This window comes from Athene noctua, chromosome Z (genome assembly GCF_965140245.1).
Source record: "Athene noctua chromosome Z, bAthNoc1.hap1.1, whole genome shotgun sequence".
NCBI classification, from domain to species: domain Eukaryota; kingdom Metazoa; phylum Chordata; class Aves; order Strigiformes; family Strigidae; genus Athene; species Athene noctua.
In genome coordinates this window covers 56,154,032-56,173,251 of record NC_134077.1, presented here as the reverse complement: position 1 = coordinate 56,173,251, position 19,220 = coordinate 56,154,032, and the positions used below count along the sequence as shown (strand labels likewise).

Sequence of the window (19,220 nt, the reverse complement as noted above, 5' to 3'; positions counted from 1 at the left end):
TAACCATCTCTTCAATAATTAAATCTTTTAAAGAAAAAGAACCTGTCGTGAAAGTTATCCAACACTATACACCACCTGCTGCACAACTGCTTCAACACCCTTTTGCTCTCCAGCTGCACACTTCCACAAATGTTTTAAGGAGCTTGCTCCATTTATGCAAGGTGTGCATCAGTAGCTAAATTAACCAGTTCGGATACTGTGATCAACAGCTGCAGGCTCTCATGCCTGATAAAACAGGTGCCAGACAAGGAGTCTGCAAGTTTGCACTACACATTTATGCTCAGTGTAGTATGAAGTTCAGTTCAGTTTTCAGTCTACCTTACACATATCACCACCACTGTCTACCAGTTTGTGGTCTCCTTCCCCCAGGAAGAAGGAAATAAAAAACCTTAAAGTATACCTTCAACAGTTTTTCCTTGGAAATAGGTATATGCACAGCTGCCTAGGGATATGACAACTACCATTTGAGGATTTATATGCTGCACCTCTTACCAGAAGAAGTCTGAAACAATCTCTTGGAAACAACCAGATACCACCACCTTTGGAATTCCTGTTTACTAACACAAGCTAACTTCATTCTCTCTAGATATTGCAGAAGTTACCAAAATGTTAAAAAGTTACTTACGGTTTTCCCCCAGGAATTCCTGCTAGATTTGGAGGGATTCCAGGTACTCTCATATGAGGAGGAGGATCAAACCCAACCTGACAATGAAAAATGAATTAATCTCACACTTAAAATTTCTCATTCAGCAAGATCCTTTTCTTCATCCCCAAGATGTTACACATTTAACCAAAATGTGGCTTTTACTATTGGATAAGTATTTGATAAGTCCATGTTCCTTCATAGCACGGGAAAAACAAGACGTTTTCCTTAGACATGCTTCTGCAAGAAGTATTCACATGTGAACATAAACTCAATCATGTATATTATGCATTCACACCACTGAGCATAATGCAAATACCCCTGTGTTAGCACAGAGCTAGCCCTGGAATTACGAGTCCATGGTGTGTTGGCATGCAGCCATGCCAGCGTTCTTAAGCTCTGTGACAGCTAATAGGTACCCATGCAGGCACAGCACGGTGCTGGAAACCAGCTTCAGGACCCAGCCAGAATTTCTGCATGGCTCCACACTGCACTGTGTGAGCACATCAGCTGAGAAATCTCTCACGGAGCTACACCGCAGGGTGCAGATAAATTTGTCTGCACCTTAAATATATTATGCTCACTTCACATACTGCAATTCCACTAAAATTTTATATCCTGAATATACATATCAAATAATCAAAACAGAAATTCCGGACCAAACAGACTTAGTTTTTCTTTTAAACACTATACCCAAGTTAAAATTCTTATTGCTTTAGGGAGCATATGTGCTATTTACAATTTCCACATTTTCACATAAAAGCCCTGTTTACCAGTTTGAAAAAAGTAAGTCACATCTACAATAATGAGCAGATGACAAGCTTAAGTCTAATCTTGCAAATTTAGAAGTAGTTTCTCTACACATAAAGCTGCCATCAAGTTCATGTCCGCAGAATCAGGCCCCTGGGTATATTGTTATAATCAGGCCTCAGTGGCTATAACTATTAGGCTTCATTTTCCATTTACTTACTACACCCACATCAGCAACTGTTCTTAACACACCTTATCACAGAGCTCCAAAATATGTACTGACCAACTTCTCATGCTGATTTCCACAACAAACAAAATACAAGGACAGAGACGTAAATAAAAAGACTTCCATATGCTTCAAGATCAATTTGGTACATCTGTACAAAACACAAATCTGGTTCAGCAAGAAAAGAGCAGATGTCCACAGCACTGATGAAATACGTTGTAGCTACCAAAACTGATTTTTCATTTAAAGCGTAAAATAACTTTTTGGCATTTATTAATCAGTCAAAGCACTGATGAAGGTGAAGGAAAAAGGGAACATACATAAATACACCAAGATTCTTTGTTTTCAAGGTGCAAATTTGTTTCTCCAGCCAGGCAGCAAAGTGAAACACACAGCGAAGCTGTCAAGTCTCTGGCACCATTATAACTTGGGAATTTGATCATGCTAAATGAAGCATGTAGCTCTTCTCAGTGAACCACAACTCACATGACTGAGATTGCATGCAACGTATGGCTTACCATAGGAGATCTTCCATAGGCAACCACAGCAGCTGCAGCAGCAGCAGCACTCATCTGGGGTGACATATTGTGCAGACTGGCATAGGCTGCCCCTGGACTGGTTAACTCTCCATTCATGCCAGCATGAGGTACCATTCCAAATGGGGCAGGGTACGGTCCTGGTACTGCCAATGGTGTCCGCAAACCTGCAGCTACAGAATAATGAAATCAAGTAGTTTTATTTATATATTCCTGCATACAGGGAATAAAACAGTCCTTCTTTTTTTCCCCTACAATACCTAACTTTCCCCTCTCACATACACACACTGCCAAGAAACATTGCCATAATTTATCAGCACCAACATCTCTTTTCACTCAGTGTAAATAAGATCTACCGAAGTCTGAACTTGCTGATTGCTTCTAACAATCTATTCTCCTGTTTTCATTTCTGTAATATTTCCCTGTTTACATTAATCTCTCCTTTGCCAAATTAAGCAGTAAAGCTGATAGACATGGTTTACACAGTTCATGTCTGAAGCAACTCTGCTGTACCAGCCTGAATAGCAAAAGTAAACTTCCCCCTGAATTTGCCAAGATTTACAGTTGCGACAAATATTCATAGACTCAGATGACGTGGCAAAGAAGAGATTGCATTCAGAATAAGTACCAGAAACTTCTGAGAAATCTTTTTATATTGCATTCAGTCTCTGGATTATTTGCAAAAAAGATAAAGACAAAAGTAAACAAAGGAGGATAAGAGACAGAAAGATACTCAAACTCTTGATAATCCAAACATCTGCTTCTCATCAAGCCCTCTCTTGATATCAAGAACAAAGCAATACATTTCATTAACATTCTCACAGAACTAAACATGTAAAAAAAAGATTAATTTTTGAACCATAAAAACATGTAAGGTAATGCATTACCAGCTTGGTTAACCAGAGGGTCCATTGTTGGAGGTTTGCCAAGGCCTGGACGAAGTCCTGGAGTTGCACTAGTGCCTGGGGTTGGCACATCACTTCGAGGAGTTGGTGTGCTGGATTTCAGAACAGGCGTGCTGGCTTTTTCATGCTGGTATCATTAAACAAATTAAATGAGTATTATTTTTAATCCAGGCCATATTATACAATTTATCACAACAGCAGCTGGGATGCTGGGCACCTACTACCCAGTCCCTCAGCCAGCTTTCATAAACCCATGCAATACTAACAACATTAACTTGTAAGAAATGCTAACCTTTTTGATTGCTGCCAAAATTAAGATAAGCAAAGAAACATAGAAAGTTATTTTTCATTCTTCCATTGGCATGAAAAATAAAGTTCCTGAGATAATTTTTTTTCAGGACAATACAATACGCATCATGAAATTATTTTAGCTTGAAATCATTGTCTCAGTTATTACTGGACACAGCAAATCTAAGTACAACAACAAAATACCACCATAGTTGATAGTATCAAAAAATTGTGACACAAAAGCTACAGAGAATCTGATAAAATTATTAGTGGTATTGCAGGAAAAGTTTTCTAAGAGTAACAGCTTATTTAGAAGAGATTAACAAAAGCCTGGAAAACTTCAACTATATACAGACTGTTAAACCATAAGTTATTCCTCGAAGAGAAAATAAACAATGCTTAAGAGACTCATACTTTACTTTGTAATACATTTGCAACTCATTTGACAGAAATGTAGAAAATACAAGAAATCAAAGTGAAACAGAAAATATTGCTGAGGAGGAAAGCTGAATACTACTATAAAGGTCTGGAAAAACAGTAGTCTACTTCAAGAGCTTCAAATATTTAAAGCCATGTACTTTCTGCCACAAGTAGATGTAGGAGATGGAGGGTTAGACTTTACAAGAAAGAAGACCATTTATCTGGACAACAGACTGCTACCCACCAGACTCATTTCTTTGGATTTGAGAGAAGTGGAACTTCCTGAAGAGGCCGTAGATGCTGGGCTGCTAGAAGCATCTTTCTTCAGCAGGCGGGTTTTATCTATGCCGTTTTCACGTGGTGAATGAGTGGGACTTGCCCTTGGGGAAGAAGGATCCTAAAGCAATGCGAAGGGAAGAACAGCACAGAACTGTGTCAGGGGTTGGTACACAAACACCACTAATGAGTGTATGGGAAAAAAATTAGAAGGCAGTAAGTTAAAACAACAAGACATTTTGTTATCTCTATAGAAAAAAAGCTGAAGTCCCTTTATCAATTTAGAAACGCTAAACAAGTTCATATAGTAAGTAATCTGGTTTTATTTTACACTACATGTAACCACAAACCATTTCCAAGCATAGAGCTTGCAATCTAAGTACACTGAAGTACAAACTAAGGCAAGCATGCATGACATGTGGTAAGAGCAAGAAAGACCAACAGTAACTGCATTAAGTTTACAGTTTTTTCCATTTACATTCTCCATGTGCTGCTAGCGACAACAAACATTTCAATAAACTCTTCTAGGCCATACAAACCTTGCTCATCATTATCTTCAGAAGAAGAGATAAAGACGCATGCTTTATATGCCATAATATGTCACTTCTTTCTAAATATAATCTGTAGTTGCCTCGCTACTTAAATCTACAGAAAAAACCGAGATCACCTCTCAGGTGATTATCTTTCTCTCTTCCAGAGGCACTCTCTGCATTTACTTTAACCTAAAATAGCCAGCCCAGCAAGCTACAATACCATCAGAGCTCTGCAGGTTCTCCATGCTCCTCTGGTTCATAATAGCAGCACGGAGGAAGCAGTCCTCACAAGAGGACACTAAATCTACTGACTAATTATTGAGCAGTGTCATTGTAAGTAGGGCTTCTAAAAGATTTAGTAAAATCCCTAGTTGAGTACGCATTTTTCTACTTGGCTGACATCATTTGGGCACTTGGGGCTGCTGAAGACACTTCTCTGTCAGCTTCTCATCCTTGTGCTTTTCACAGAGTAGAAGAACCTTGCTACCATATTCAGCCTTCCTAAATCTCTTTGTTCTGTGAAATAAAAGATGAAGAAAGGGGAAGGCCCATCCCTTCACTTTGATGCCACTGACAAATCTCTGCCCTGGAGAAAAAAAATGGCTACAACCTCTGGAAAATTTTGTGAACTGACTGACTTAATTCTGACTTCAGTCGACTTAATTCTAAAAACCAAACATTTCTGGAAAATTGCTGTCTTTAACATAGGATGTTAAAATATTAGTAATTTTTAAGGTACCAAAAATGCTTTAATAATATTCCTACTATTTAATACAAGGTTAGGTAATGTCTTCCTTTTCACTTGAAATCATTGATTTGAAAATCTCAGCGCTCTACCTGCATCTCACCATAACTCTCTCCACAACAGAGCAGCTGTGAAGCGTCAGAATGTAACCACAGAGGGAACAGAGCTGGACAAAGCAGCAGAAGGAAAAGCCACAACGGCAACCAAAGGAAGACACAGTAACTGCAGTACTAACAAAAAGGAGAAGTTGTGAATATTTTAACATATCCACACAGAGGGTTCTTTCTCTTCTACCATCTAAATGCACTTTTCCTTTAACCTTTGGGCAAATGTCAAGACTACAAAAATGAAAAAAGTTACCTCATTGGATACATCTACAACCAAGTTATCGTCACTCTTGTCCCCATCACTGTCCTATTAAAAATAAATAAATATAGTGTTCATTTCAATTAGTACAGTAAGAGCCCAGAGAGAAAGACTACGCATCTACTCAGACATTTTTTTTTGTTTTTCCTAAACAAAAAACAAGCAGCCTTTTATTATTAGCAACAGGGAAAACAAATGAAAACAGGAACACAACACCTCATTTCTGCTTCTATAATAAAACACAGTAAGGTAGAACTAGTTGAAAGGTGGTGGTCTCACCAGAGCAAGATGGTCCAAACCCCCTTCTTATTACCATTATAAACAGTGTTATCACCACTCCTAAAAGAGAAACTCACTCTGTTCATATGCTAATCTTTCATGTTAATCTTATGGAAATTACTGATTGTGCATACCTAAAAAAAACAACACATCTCAGAAAACTGGAGCTTTATGGCATTCGTTTGATTAATCGACTTCCTCAAAGTGATAGGACAATTTTCCTTCTTTACCAGAAATGAAAGCTTTGAGATGGAAAGTTCTGGGGAAGAAAAAGCTTCAGAAATGCCAAGGCATTTCAACATTTCTGCCTAACAAAACCAAAATACTTTGACATTCCTAAATGGAAATGTTTTATTGTGGCTTGTCAAGCTGCATTTTGACTGTTTCACATAAATCTGTGTTCACCTGAGCTGCTTTAGTGCCTCACAATAGTTGTTACTCAAGTGCCTCCTGGCCCCCATCTCCAAAATGGGCTGGGATGCCACAGAAGACACATTCTATGATACACAGTGGTCTAGTGATTTCTGTAGCACACCATCATGGTTCAGTCCAGAAGGTGAGACTTGACTCAAAACCAAAAATAAACACACAAACAAGTGAATGACAAAACTTAAAATTTTCATGACAGCAATTTTTCCAGTAATAATACTTTCACTTAAAAAGTTTCTCGGCAAACAAATCAGGCACACAAGATTGCTCAAACTGCCCCATCTCTTGCTTTCAAAGAGTCTGGGCTACCACACTTAACACTGTTTATTCCCTCTCACTTCAGGCCATAAATGTTTTTAAAAAAAAACCAAACCCAAAACCCAAACCCCAACAGGTAATTTCAACCCTTCCCTTCTGCTTTAGCAGCTGAATATTGCTCCAAGAAACACCACAAACATATTAGGGACCCAGGAGTGCCACTGAAGACAGAAACAGCAGTTCTATTTGCCACTTGGGAAGCTGTCCAACCAAACTGCTGAAGGAGAAGGAACAGAAAAGCTTCAGCACCAGTTAACTGCCACGTCTTGAAAAGTATGAAGCACCCAGAAGGCAAGGATAGGTTAGAAAAAAGTTGAGCATGTGGGAGCACAGCAGGTGGGACGTTTGTTCGTTTGTTCGCCACAAACACTGCCCCTGAGGAGGGCAAAAATAGCTGCCAAGCAATGATTAAGTGCACTCCATTGACTTTGACATCCAGAGAAACAGAAATTTACTGGGACTATCAAAGGTGTCTCCTATAGGTACTATTAACATCAGAAGACTCTTCTTACTAACAAACCTACAGGCTGAAACTATACAGGTCCTAACATGAAAATTAGTCAGAAGTCAAAAAAGAGAAGAAAAAAAAGTTTTGCATCTTATTTCCAAAAGTAACAATTCCTACAGCTCATTTACCTCCTTTCTGACAAAAGCAGTACTTCCTTGTCCCTACAAGGGCCTCATCTAAAATAACCTTGAAATCAGCAGCTCTGTGTTTGCAGAATCACGGAACCTTTAAAAATAAAGATCTTCTTCCAGATTATAATAAATATGGAACTTTCAGATATCCTTGCTTTGTTCAATTCTGTATTTTGATGCTGCCTTTATCTGTAAAATCCATTTAAAGCAAACAGCAAACAGAACCACACATTTAAAATATGGATTAAAACAAACTGCTTCTACAGACAATAATATCCTTTTCCATCACTTTCCAGTAGAAATACAAGAAAAACAAGTTAAGCTTTTTCTTCCTTTTTTTTTTTTTTTTAAATATCAAATGTAGGCTATACGAATGCTTAATCTTCAAATATTTAAAATGAAAAATTCCCATAGAATATCAAACCCTCAAAGCTGAGAGAGTAACATGGTGAAGTTTGCCAGACTTGTCTGTAATCAAACCAAGATTATTAGAAAGTAGTGGAAATACAGCTTGCAAACTGTAACCACAATGTGCAGAAAGAGGAAAGTAACCCCATCCTACTGTCAGTAGCTGCAGAGATATCCAATAGCTGCTCAGATATTCTGGGTCCAATTGGAGAGAAATTACCCTACCAAATATTGAAATTAAGCGGCATCTGATTTTCTCTTGGGTTTCAGTAACCAGGAAATAATTCATGACTTGATTCATGTAAACCTGACGATTTGCCACAATACCGTTGTGTCAAAGAATACCATCTTCTGTCATATTTATATTCTGCTTTTCAGTACTCTTTTACACCAGTCCTAGTCTCTAAAGCCTGTTCAAGTATCATCCTGTGATTTAGATGAGTATTTATTTAGACTCGAAGTTGAAAGCCTGTGTGAACCTTCTCAGGTTCACATATGCCACACTGTCGTACTGAAGCATCTCTTCAAAACCAAGCAACAAGCAAGCTAGTCAAATATGCAGAACAAAGTGTGAACATTTTTATTTCCATATGCTTCCTGCTGAAACCGCTGTATCAACCAAAAGCAAACTTTAGTAAGTTGGTAGAGCCTCATAACACATGCAATTTGCAATGGTCATTATTACTCAACGTGATAATAGTTTGTACCAGAAAAAGGTACTAAACCCCCCCAAATCAACAAAATACTCTATTTCAAACAAACCTGCAGGCTTTAGAGCAGTCCAGAAAGGATCTCTTGCTCAAACTGAGAAATGTCCCAGAACACTTGTGAATCCCAGATGGCTACTCCTGCCTCATTATTCCCTGTTGAGGGGTATTGCTTGACAATAGCTCAAACCATTGAGTCACTGCTCTTCCCACAACATGAATAATGGTCTCTCTGGCACATATATTCATCAGCCATAGGAAACACATTGCCTTGTTCTTCACAGCTCTTTTACTCCTTATACAAGCACAGCATGTGCAAGTAAATTAATCATTTCTTTGACATGGATTTGCTTACATAATGGCTGGAATCCTTATCATCCACCTTTCTCTTTTTGATGTCATTGGTATATTCAGGGCCATTCCTGCGTTTATCTGTGCTTCTCAGACTGTCCGGGACCAACAGAGAATTACTCTGCAAAGACAAAAAACAAGGTCAATCAAAAATTCCTTTCAATATCTCATATGTTTAAAAACTCAAATTTGATGTAATAGATGCTTTAGAAATGTAATACCTACATAGTCTTTCATTCCATTTAATTCAACTCAAAGTCCTCCAGGCAAACATGTACAGCTTCATGCATTCTAAACTTGGCTTTTCATTGCTCAACTTATCAAAAGTTTAGTTAACTTGTCAGTCACCCTCTATTTAACTAATTAATTCAATTGAATTTATTGTTTAGAAGAAGAAGGCTTGGTGTTTATTCATGAGCAGGTAACAATGATTTTTTTTTTTTTCATATACAGATCCCATATAACAGAAGAGACTTAATAAATATCATCAGATTGCTCACTTCTAGATCATCATAAATAAAGGAGGCTTTGGCATGTCTACACCTGCAGGCATGGATATATATACGGCAACTTGCCTTTAACTCTTAAAATAACAAGTATTTACCAAACAAGGTTATGCAGTAATCATTTGTTAGCTGTGGCAAACTCCAGTTGGATACCTTCAACAAAGGTATTGCAAACAAAGATCAAATATTTTTATTTCCAGCATAACATTCACTACTAGCGTGAAATTAAGGCTAAAGCGCTGTTTAATCAGGCTTGATCTGAAAAACTGAGGCCAACACACACACACAAAAGACAAAAGCAAAGACTAATCTTTTCCTCAAACTACATGGAATGCTTTCATTCATGCTAAGTTATGCTAAGTACAAACTGTTGACCCAAAGAGAAAGGCATTTTAGACATTTTTCAGTCACATGACAATTTGACATGCCTGCGATTCCCGTCTCCATCTCCTTCCAGCTAAAGCATTAAAACGTGTTACAATGAGTTCTTTTAAGTGCAAGATTAGCATATGCAAGAGGGCAATTTGTTCAGTGATGTGTTAATGCTGTGAACAATACTGAATGAGTTGAGAAAAAAAAATCTCCTTTCACAAAGACCTGGTAAGCCTAGTTCCCAAAAGCCAAGTACATGCTTACATAAATAAATATACGCTCACATAAATATGTAAGTAAATACATATTTACACGCATACACATATCTCAGAAGAGAAAAGCCTAATAAATACATATATACTAAGATATAAGTGTAAGCCCTCAAAGGAAATACCGGTATCTACCCAAAAGCCAGAGATATTTACTCTTAATATTATCATAAACATATACTAACAACCAGTGAACTGTACGCTGACTTCCCCTTTAGAACTTGAGGACACCATGGCAGTTTTACTCAGACATTAATGTTTAGTCCGAAGGAGAAGGAAAACAAAACAAGGTACATAAGGCAATCTGAATCCTCTTTTTCCTTCTTCACAAGCTGCACTCTAAAGCCAACTCTAAGCTCTTTTATCCATGACTATTCAAGCTAAACAAATGCCAAGGGGCTTACATAAAGCATATAGGAGGTTCTAATGAAATTCAGTATAAAGAAGCTTGAAATAATGTCTTTACCAAAATGTTTTGCAGCTAAAAGGTGGGTTTGTTGGATCACTGAACTAATTGCCTTGACAAATACAGTCCGAATTTAACCCCTCATCTCCTCCCCGATGTACATAGATTCAGGGATTCACTAGTTTGAAAAACACTAAAACCAATCTTCAACATTTTAATATTGAATCAATCATGTCCATAGCAGTAGCAACATCTTAAGCAGCAATCAGTCAATTCAAACTTGTCCACAGATTTAAGTATTGCATATGCTTAAGGAGGAAAGTCTTTTACTTAAGAGCTAACTTCCCTTAACAAAAATAATTTAAAAATAGATATTCTACTATTGAAGAGCTTAGAATAAAACAGTGAAGGCAAGAGTAGTAAAGTGAATAAACTCAGTTTCTCATTTTAAATGGGCAAAATTAAGGGGCAGCAGCTGGGAAAAATTTAGCAACCCTGCTATCTGAAGTTACTACACAGAAGTGTAAGGAACATCTTGCAAATTCTGGCATCAAATATGTGCAACTACAATGGCAGATGGTTTTTTCTGGTTTAATTTAAAGTCTACCTAGACAATGCTGACAATATTCTGTACAGTTTGTCCTGTAGAATTTCAATACTGTGAAACATACCTAGGAACTCCTACATATACTAGCTCTCATTGTGTCCTAAACGCCAAATGAATATGATTAGGTTTGATTTTTCCTCAAAAGACCCATGTCTTACTTATCACAAACATAATTGCAATAGTCTACAGTTCTCAAAAGCCTATTCTGCAAAACATCTCCCATATATTCATATTTATACAGACTTTCTCTAGCTTACCACATTCATAAAGCACTGTTCTTTGGAATCAGAGCATTCATGCTAGAAACTTTTGTAGAACAGCTTATTTCAGAGTAGCTATACTGGCAGTTGCAATTAACATTGTGCTGTTACTCTGGTAAAATTTGCCAGTAGACTCAATAATTAGAAAGTTATGGTTTTGCTTCCCTTAGGAGTACACTGAAGTTGTAATAATTGTGACTAAAATCAGGTAAATTATAACTTTTGATGAAAAAATAGCTTGCTGGTATAACCTACTACCATAATTCAAACCAATTCTGTAAGATTTCATTCCACAATATGAAAGCATGCATCAATTTAAATAGAGCATATTGTAGATCCAGAACACTAAAAGTAGCAAAGGAAATAAATGAAAATACAAACAAGAACTGGGAAAGAGATGATTAGATAAGCTTTGAGCTATTGACATCTCTTGCCAATGTAATGTTAAGGTTCAGGAGAGTAAGAAAAGCTACTAAAAGCCACCTTTCCTCATTTCAGCTCTGGTAGAGTTTATATTTGCTATAAATTCACTATCAAACATACGGCCAGCTAGAAGACAGCAGCAACTGCTTCACAATGATAAGAGTTCTTTTTCTCTTTTAAAAAAATTAAAAAATGTTTAGATCTTCTACCAGGCCTACTAACATATGACTTATTTTCATAAGTAGGACAAGCATTTTTATTTTAGCTATGCTTATATAGTTTTAAATAATGCTACAGAAATTGATCTTCAACAATAATCCATTTGTACAAAAAATGGCAAAAATATATATACATGCATTGTTCATTTCCTAAAGAGAAACTCCCTGACACTAGTTTTCAATTTGTCTTAATTTCAACAGACTAGATGCATAATCAAGGATAATCCTTGCTTTCATACTAGTTCAATTTATTAGGGATTACCAATGCAACATCTGTAAATCATGAATCAGAACAAATGGTCAAAATCAATCTTACGTTAAATGTTTTCTTTTTCTTCCAATAATTCAAAATTTATGCACATGAATCCCTTTTTGTCAAATAAATCCCAGAAGAATTTAAAAAGCCTAACATTGCACCATTTCCTATCAGAGTTATCAGACTGCATAAGGGCTGTATAACAGGCAACGGGGGATCCTAAAGCAACATTGCTGCCAGCAAAAGTTAAACACTGAAACCACCAGCAGCAAATGTGAAATGAAAACCTAGTCACAATGCACAGAGAAAAGGCAGGTTCCCTATTAGGAATATAACGCACATTATTCAAATGCACTTTTTCGACTGCTGTGCTGTTTCCCCATAGGAACTATTTCCAAACCACAAGCATGTGTGCCAAAGGTACAGGCTGAGAGCCCACAATATCTCATTTAGCCCCAGCACGGACAACTCACTAGAACATATAAAACTGACAATTAACTTTATGCTGATCATTGCAGCAATTAAATAACAGAATTTACATCACATCTGTGCTCATGGTTCAACTACACCTGGTCCCAATTAAGATCTTCTCTAGTCCTGGGCTCTTCATTCCCCCCACACCCCTTTCCCCGAAGACACACACACACACATACTCTGTGCTTGGCCATTCACTGAGTTGCTGTACATCCAAACCAACTGCACCCATCTGCCGTTACAGCCAGTTATTACAGCTGACAACTTGTGCTTGTCCCTATCACCAGCCAGGACTGCTGTGTTTATTTAACCACTGCACTAGACTTGTGCTGCTGAACCACACACAAGTGCTATCTACAGATACCCATATGCAGACAGGAACAAATGCAATCCCTTTTGAGTGGGCAAAACAGGATCAAGTCTTAACTCCTACAACCAGAACATCAGTTGTTCAGCAGTCCCACTGTGCATTGTCAGGACTCACTGACAGGAATATAGTGGATGATGAAAGAGAGAGACTAGCCCTTAACCATCTCCCAGAAAGACACAAGGAGATTGCATACAAAGTTACTCAACTCAAGAACATCAACTTCCACTCATTGAATAAGTTTCTTGCAAACACACACATCAGCAATCCAAAAGTTGACTTACAAAGTGAGTAGGCTTTGGTTTAAATTACTGGTGATGGAAAGCTACTGACTTCAACCTCTTTTCACTCACGATTTTAAGTTATGACTAGACTAGTATGTTCACATTAGGAACAAGCAAATCTAGAAGCCCAAATGGATTTGAATCACTCCACATTGATTCAACTGTGAGACATTAAGAGAAACTAAGGCTTCTGTTGATTTCAGTATTTTCTAGCTAATTGTCAGAATCAGCATATCCATAAAAATTTAGACCAGACCACACCAATCCTCTTGTCCTTCGTCACCAGCCTCATGTTGCTTTGCATCAGCTACAAACTAAACTTCAACACAGCTCTTCCATGTGAGCAACTCCTGCTGAGGCTAATTCGTGGTTTGCATCCAAAAAGACTCTAAGATTTGACTTATTTTTAAGTTGACAAGAGATAGTAAAAGATAACTGATTAAAGAAATTCAAGTTTTTCAATTACAAGCTATACAATGGAGAATAATACTTTCTTCACAAAGGTCAAGAAGCATACCTGTGCTACACTAAATAATGCCCTACATTTTCATGTAACTCCTTTTTGATTTCTCACCCCATTTAAAAGAATTAAAACACACAAAAAAACTGCAGCTTGCATATAATATCAACCAAAAAGTAGCACTGAATTGCACATGCCCCCTTCCTCCAAGACTGGGAGGGGAAGAATAGGACAGTGAGCTCAAAACACAGAATATTTTTCTGTTGTAACAAAAGAGCATTTGCTTTACAAACCAATAGCAACATTAATGCTTAACAACGAAGGCAAAAAAAACCAACCTTGAAAATTTACAAGTACTTCCTAAGTCTTAGAAAACAAGCTTAATGTTTTAAAGAAGGACAAAAGATAAAACACCAAGCTTAGTGTAAATCCCATAAGGAACATATTACTGCCTACAAACTATTACTGATACAGTAGTCAGTAGCTTCAGAACATTTGCATTTCTGTACTGACCAAACAGGATACTAGAACAGTGGGAAAGCAAGTGATAAATTAACACCTAAAATGAGTTTGAAAAATGTGGCCTGGATGTTCCCTAGAGAAAAAGATGTAGACATCAAAAGTTCTTTTGTATTGATGTCTCCCAAAACATGCCTGAGTTGCAAAACTTGTTTACTTTGGCTTCATTACCTGCAGCCAGTCTGTCACAATAGTAAGGATGGTTAGAGCTACATCAGCCAAAACCCACCTGCAGTTAACCAAGTAGTCCTATAATTTATTTTTGCCAAATAATTTTAGTAGTTCATGTAAGAAGTATACTAATATTACAAACTTAAATGTTATATATTTCACAAACCTGCATTTACCTTTGAGTAAGGTGAAATTAATTTTCATCTAACTTGCTGAAACTTTTAGTATAAAAAAGAAAAGTGTAGCCCTTGCCATTTAAATATAGAAAAAGTAGGTAAAATTGACATTGATTACAATCAAGAATAACTAAATCACTACATCTTTATAATCTTCTTTATAAATACATGAATCACACTGCATTATGAAATATATCTAAACATACAATACATAAAAGCTTGTGACTGCTTATTTGCCCAAGGAGACTTTAAAAAAATAAAACCACATCCCATTTACAAATTAATATGCTCAAATAATATGCCACAATATGCTTTAACTCAGTTATGTCAAAAAACCTCAGCATAAAGCCAAGTAGGCAAGCGATAAATTTTAGTATTTCAAACTTGCAGATGTAGAACTGCCAAGTTCTACTGATGATACTGGAAGGTCACACCAGACATATTTGGTAGAAATCATACTGTAGAAATGTATCATGGTTAATTTAGGTCACTAAGAGACAGCATGGGTTTTGGTGTTTTGGATGATGAAAGCAAGCCTTTGTCAGGATGCACTTAAAATGTCAGTCTGAAAATCAAACTGATCTTATCTTGGTGACCCAGATATTATAAAGTAATTTGCAAAATAAAAGCCTACTGCTCAGTTGGAACCACATGTAATAATTAAAAGACCTGCTGGTATGTCTTGTGTGCTTGTAACCAATTTTATATTATCCTTAAAAATATAGTTTAAATTAAAAAGAAACCCATTAAAACCACAAGAGAATTAAAGGAGTTCAAAGAGAAAGTAATTCCCAGATGATTATTTTAACGACAGATTTGAACTGGATTTTCACATGAATTATGATTCTTTCATTGAAGATACCATTTACTGTTAAGCCAAGGTTCTAATGCAACAGTGTATATAAGCAGTTTTAAGTTCAAGTTCACCTGCATTCAGCTACCAAAGTTAATTTTAATTATGAAGTACTATTCTCTGCTGGGACCAAAAAGAAACTATGGCTACCATAATGTAGTAATCTGGACTCAATATATCCATACAGCAAAGTTCTATGAAATACAGCCTCAAGATTGTTTAAAGGTTAGTGGTAAACCCAGCATAAAAAAAGCCTACTTATAGATAATAACCAAGCAATCATGAGTCACACATATGCAGACAGAAGTAACTTCAGCAACAATTTTGTGTATTTTAATAAAATAAAATTGACACATTTAGTCAACAAAGCAAGTAATACTGCAAATCTCCCACAACACAAAGGGCTCGTTTTATTTTTGACAGCTGTCCTTCCATAGGCAAGAACTAATCACAGATACAGGATGAATTCAGAGCTGAAATTCATGACACTGTGAAGCATCTGATTTTAAACTCAAAAATCCTTTAACAAAGTACATGATGGACAGGGCAGGAGAGAAGGAGAAGAGAGCAAAGACAGGGAACCAAAACACTGACCAACACAAAACTCAAAGCCATCAGTGCATCAGTGTGTGCACAGGGAAACAGACACACACTGCAAACTCCTTCCTTGACTCTTAACAAAAGTTGTTGAGAATCCTGCACGTGACTAACATCACTCAAAGAAATATGTCCCACTCAAAGAAATATATCCTTAGTAAGTCTGAGGCTTCAGGAACCACCCCCCTACCCCCCACAAAAAATTATTTCCACAGTTATCCTGCTATTAATAATGTTAAGAAAGCTAAAATGAATGCTTCTTGCTTAGTAACCCAGAACCAAAAATGACTGCCGCAAAAGATACGCAGTTTCCAGTAAATAATTGTGAAGCCCTAGTATAAAAACACCCAATAAAATTCAGAAGTTTAGTACCCTAAAGATAACTGTCTAATAACTTCTCCTAATTCTTGTCTTTTCTAATTGAGAAAAAGAAACAAAATAGAGCCCGAATTCACTTTATGACATCAACAAGCAGTATTTGCTTTCTTACTTGAAATTACATGAAAGTAGCACATCTCCAACAAATTAATAGAGCAATATCACTCAAAACACCACAGTATAAAAAACTGTAACAAAACAGTTCTTTGGCTGTTTTTCAGATAAGATTGTCTTAGACCAATTCTATTACAGCTTATGTCTAGAGGGATAAAAAGTATTGATATGGAAGTTATACCTGAAGCACAAATTAAGCAATAGACATTAGTATGGCTTAAACAGATTCAGTTAAAGAAACTTGTAGGGCCTAACACCATCATGACACATGCATTTTAAATCTCTCACCTGTTCTTCAACTAATTCCTGAAAATACTACAGGAAAAATTTTAAACTCTGGCTTATAATGTTATACTTCTAAGTTGCAGTCAACGTTTGAATTGCAGCTTCCCTCCCACCCCCAATAAGCAAACTAAAGTTAAAGCTTCCTCAAACTCATTCTGTTCAGAAACAAACCTGATTCATACAGTCCTCCAAACAGGTAACGTAGTGTTCTGCATAAACCAAGAGGTATCTTAACAGACAACACATGCACCTAATATCATGAAACTAACTACAAAGAAGATGAAACAAACAGTGCAATGTCTGATTAATACATTATGTAGAAGTGGAAATATTAGCAGGAAGTTTGGTACTTACTGTGCCTGGCTCTCTGTCTGCTCCCACAGTAACCAAGAAACGCACAGACATGCCCGTTCAGACACAGAGACAAGAACAGAAATAAAAAAGGGGGGAAAAAAATTAGAACACAAACCACGAACAGTTTTAAAATGGCTTTTATTTATATAAGTCATTGCACATTCCTAATACAGTGATTTCCTGAAAATTACAGTATTTTGTAAACATGATTTACAGTTTAACCATACACAAAGCCTAGTTTTATTTCATGACAGAATAAATTATTTTCTTTTCAAAAATTAGTCAAGTGCAATTTTGCCCAGCATTTAATTGAGTACTAGAATTTAAGCCTATGAAACTAAAGTAACAGATGCAATTATCTAAATCTTTTGTTTGAACACATTCACTTCAAACTTTATCTTCTTGTTCCCCCTACCTTCCCACCCACCCATTTAACAACATCACTTTCTTTGAAAAAATTACTCATTATGCAGTTTAACAGTTTTCCACAATATGGTGCAGGCCACTGGTGTTACAACTAAGCATTTACCAGATGTCAAAATGCCCTGCAAACTGCAGGGCAGGTGACACCTAGCGATCCCCTTTTAAAATACTGAAAAATTCCAAGTTGAATTTTGCTTCAGTGGTATATATGCAGACATTTTTAAGTTTGCCAACAGTTTTTTCTTTCTATATAACTTTAATTCTTTAGAGATGCACGTAATTTGCAGCAATGGGCAAATTTGACAATGTCCTAATCAGGTCTGCCATGCCTCTCACCTCTGTGGTGTTCTGCATCGTGGTGCTTCTTGTCATCTTTTATTGCCAAGTGAGACTGCCCACCCAAAGCACTAGAAAGGGCAAGAAGGCCAGCACTGCTTCCGAGTGGAGGGATTCCTGGAGGCTGAAGTCCTGATGGATGTGGTGTTAGAGGCACTGGAGGTCCATGGCCATGGGAGAGATGTTGAGCCTGCAACTGCTGCTGCTGTTCCCAGCGGTATCATCATCCCCAGAAGAACAATGCATAGCACAGTTTGGGAAGGAGAAGGAAGAGGTTTGGTTAATTACTGAGAATCAACAGTGGATTTTTTTTGTTTGTTTTAAATCTAGCCTCTCCTCTTTGTCCCACTACACTAGACATACTGCATTATATCATGCTGTCTGTGGACAGCTTTGCTCATGTCCCATCAACCAGAAAAGGCTAGCTGCGTACTTTTCTGCAGCCGGGGAAATAGGTTCAATAGCTGTAGGTTGTTTTGGGCAGCTACTGCCTTGTCTCAGCACCACCAGTGACAAAAAACCAACAGAAGCAGGAGGTCTGAATATCTTTCCCTTTCTATAAGAATGAGTATCACTGCTCTGGGGAAAAAAAAAAAGTTTCACTGGCAAGACTGATTTAAACACACACACCTCTCCTTCCCCAATTGGAAACAGTAAGTAGGTTTCTATTTTGAATACTAAAAAACCTAGAAGACACTGCTTAATTTGATACTTAGTGTAGTTAAATTTACATTTTATTCTAGCCAAAGTTTTTGGTGAAAAAAAATTATTCATAGACTAGCATTGTGTTTAGGAACCTGCTTTGAGCTTAAAATCCAGGTATTCCAGATAGCGTCAATAGGGTCATGGAATTCCCAACCAAAAAAAAAATGGCGTTCATGAATTAAAATACTTCCATCTGTTTCAAAAGCAGCTTGCAAGATCAATATCATAATGAGTGGACATACAATCCTGTAACCAGTCTGCTAAAATAACCTGTAAGCAAGTTTAGAAACAGAGTCCTTATAACGGAATTACTTCCCCATAGTTTAAGTAGTTAAAGTTCTTACGGGTTTATAAATATTTTCCAAGTTCAGCTAACGATTTAATTTATCCAAAATGCTCAGGAGAGATTTATTTAGAAAATTTAGCTTCAAAACCATCTTTAGTTTAGTCAGAGCTCTCCTTTAGTCTGCTACAGATAAACAGATCTTCTGCCTCTTTCCTGCTTCCTTGAGCCCGGGCATATGAAGAGAAGACAGAACAAACCTCTCCACCTTGGCCATGCTCCACCATCCCTCTGCTGAAGGTAGG

General features: G+C 37.0%; 1 protein-coding gene across 6 annotated transcripts in view; it reads right to left on the bottom strand.

Annotated features, from left to right (window-relative positions):
* TLE1 (TLE family member 1, transcriptional corepressor) overlaps positions 1-19,220 on the bottom strand; it is an 80,552-nt gene that overhangs the window by 19,718 nt on the left and 41,614 nt on the right. For 2 of the 6 annotated variants that reach the window (XM_074932785.1, XM_074932787.1), the window contains exons 7-14: positions 17,928-18,132; positions 17,169-17,185; positions 8,824-8,940; positions 5,683-5,736; positions 4,013-4,165; positions 3,043-3,187; positions 2,138-2,328; positions 626-702 (exon numbers count right to left, since the gene is read on the bottom strand). In XM_074932785.1, coding sequence (XP_074788886.1) covers positions 626-702; positions 2,138-2,328; positions 3,043-3,187; positions 4,013-4,165; positions 5,683-5,736; positions 8,824-8,940; positions 17,169-17,185; positions 17,928-18,132 — 959 coding nt within the window. Of the gene's footprint in view, positions 1-625; positions 703-1,818; positions 1,823-2,126; positions 2,329-3,042; positions 3,188-4,012; positions 4,166-5,682; positions 5,737-8,823; positions 8,941-17,168; positions 17,186-17,927; positions 18,133-19,220 lie in introns of all 6 variants that reach the window. The other 4 variants (XM_074932786.1, XM_074932791.1, XM_074932788.1 and 1 more) reach the window with 4 other exon arrangements.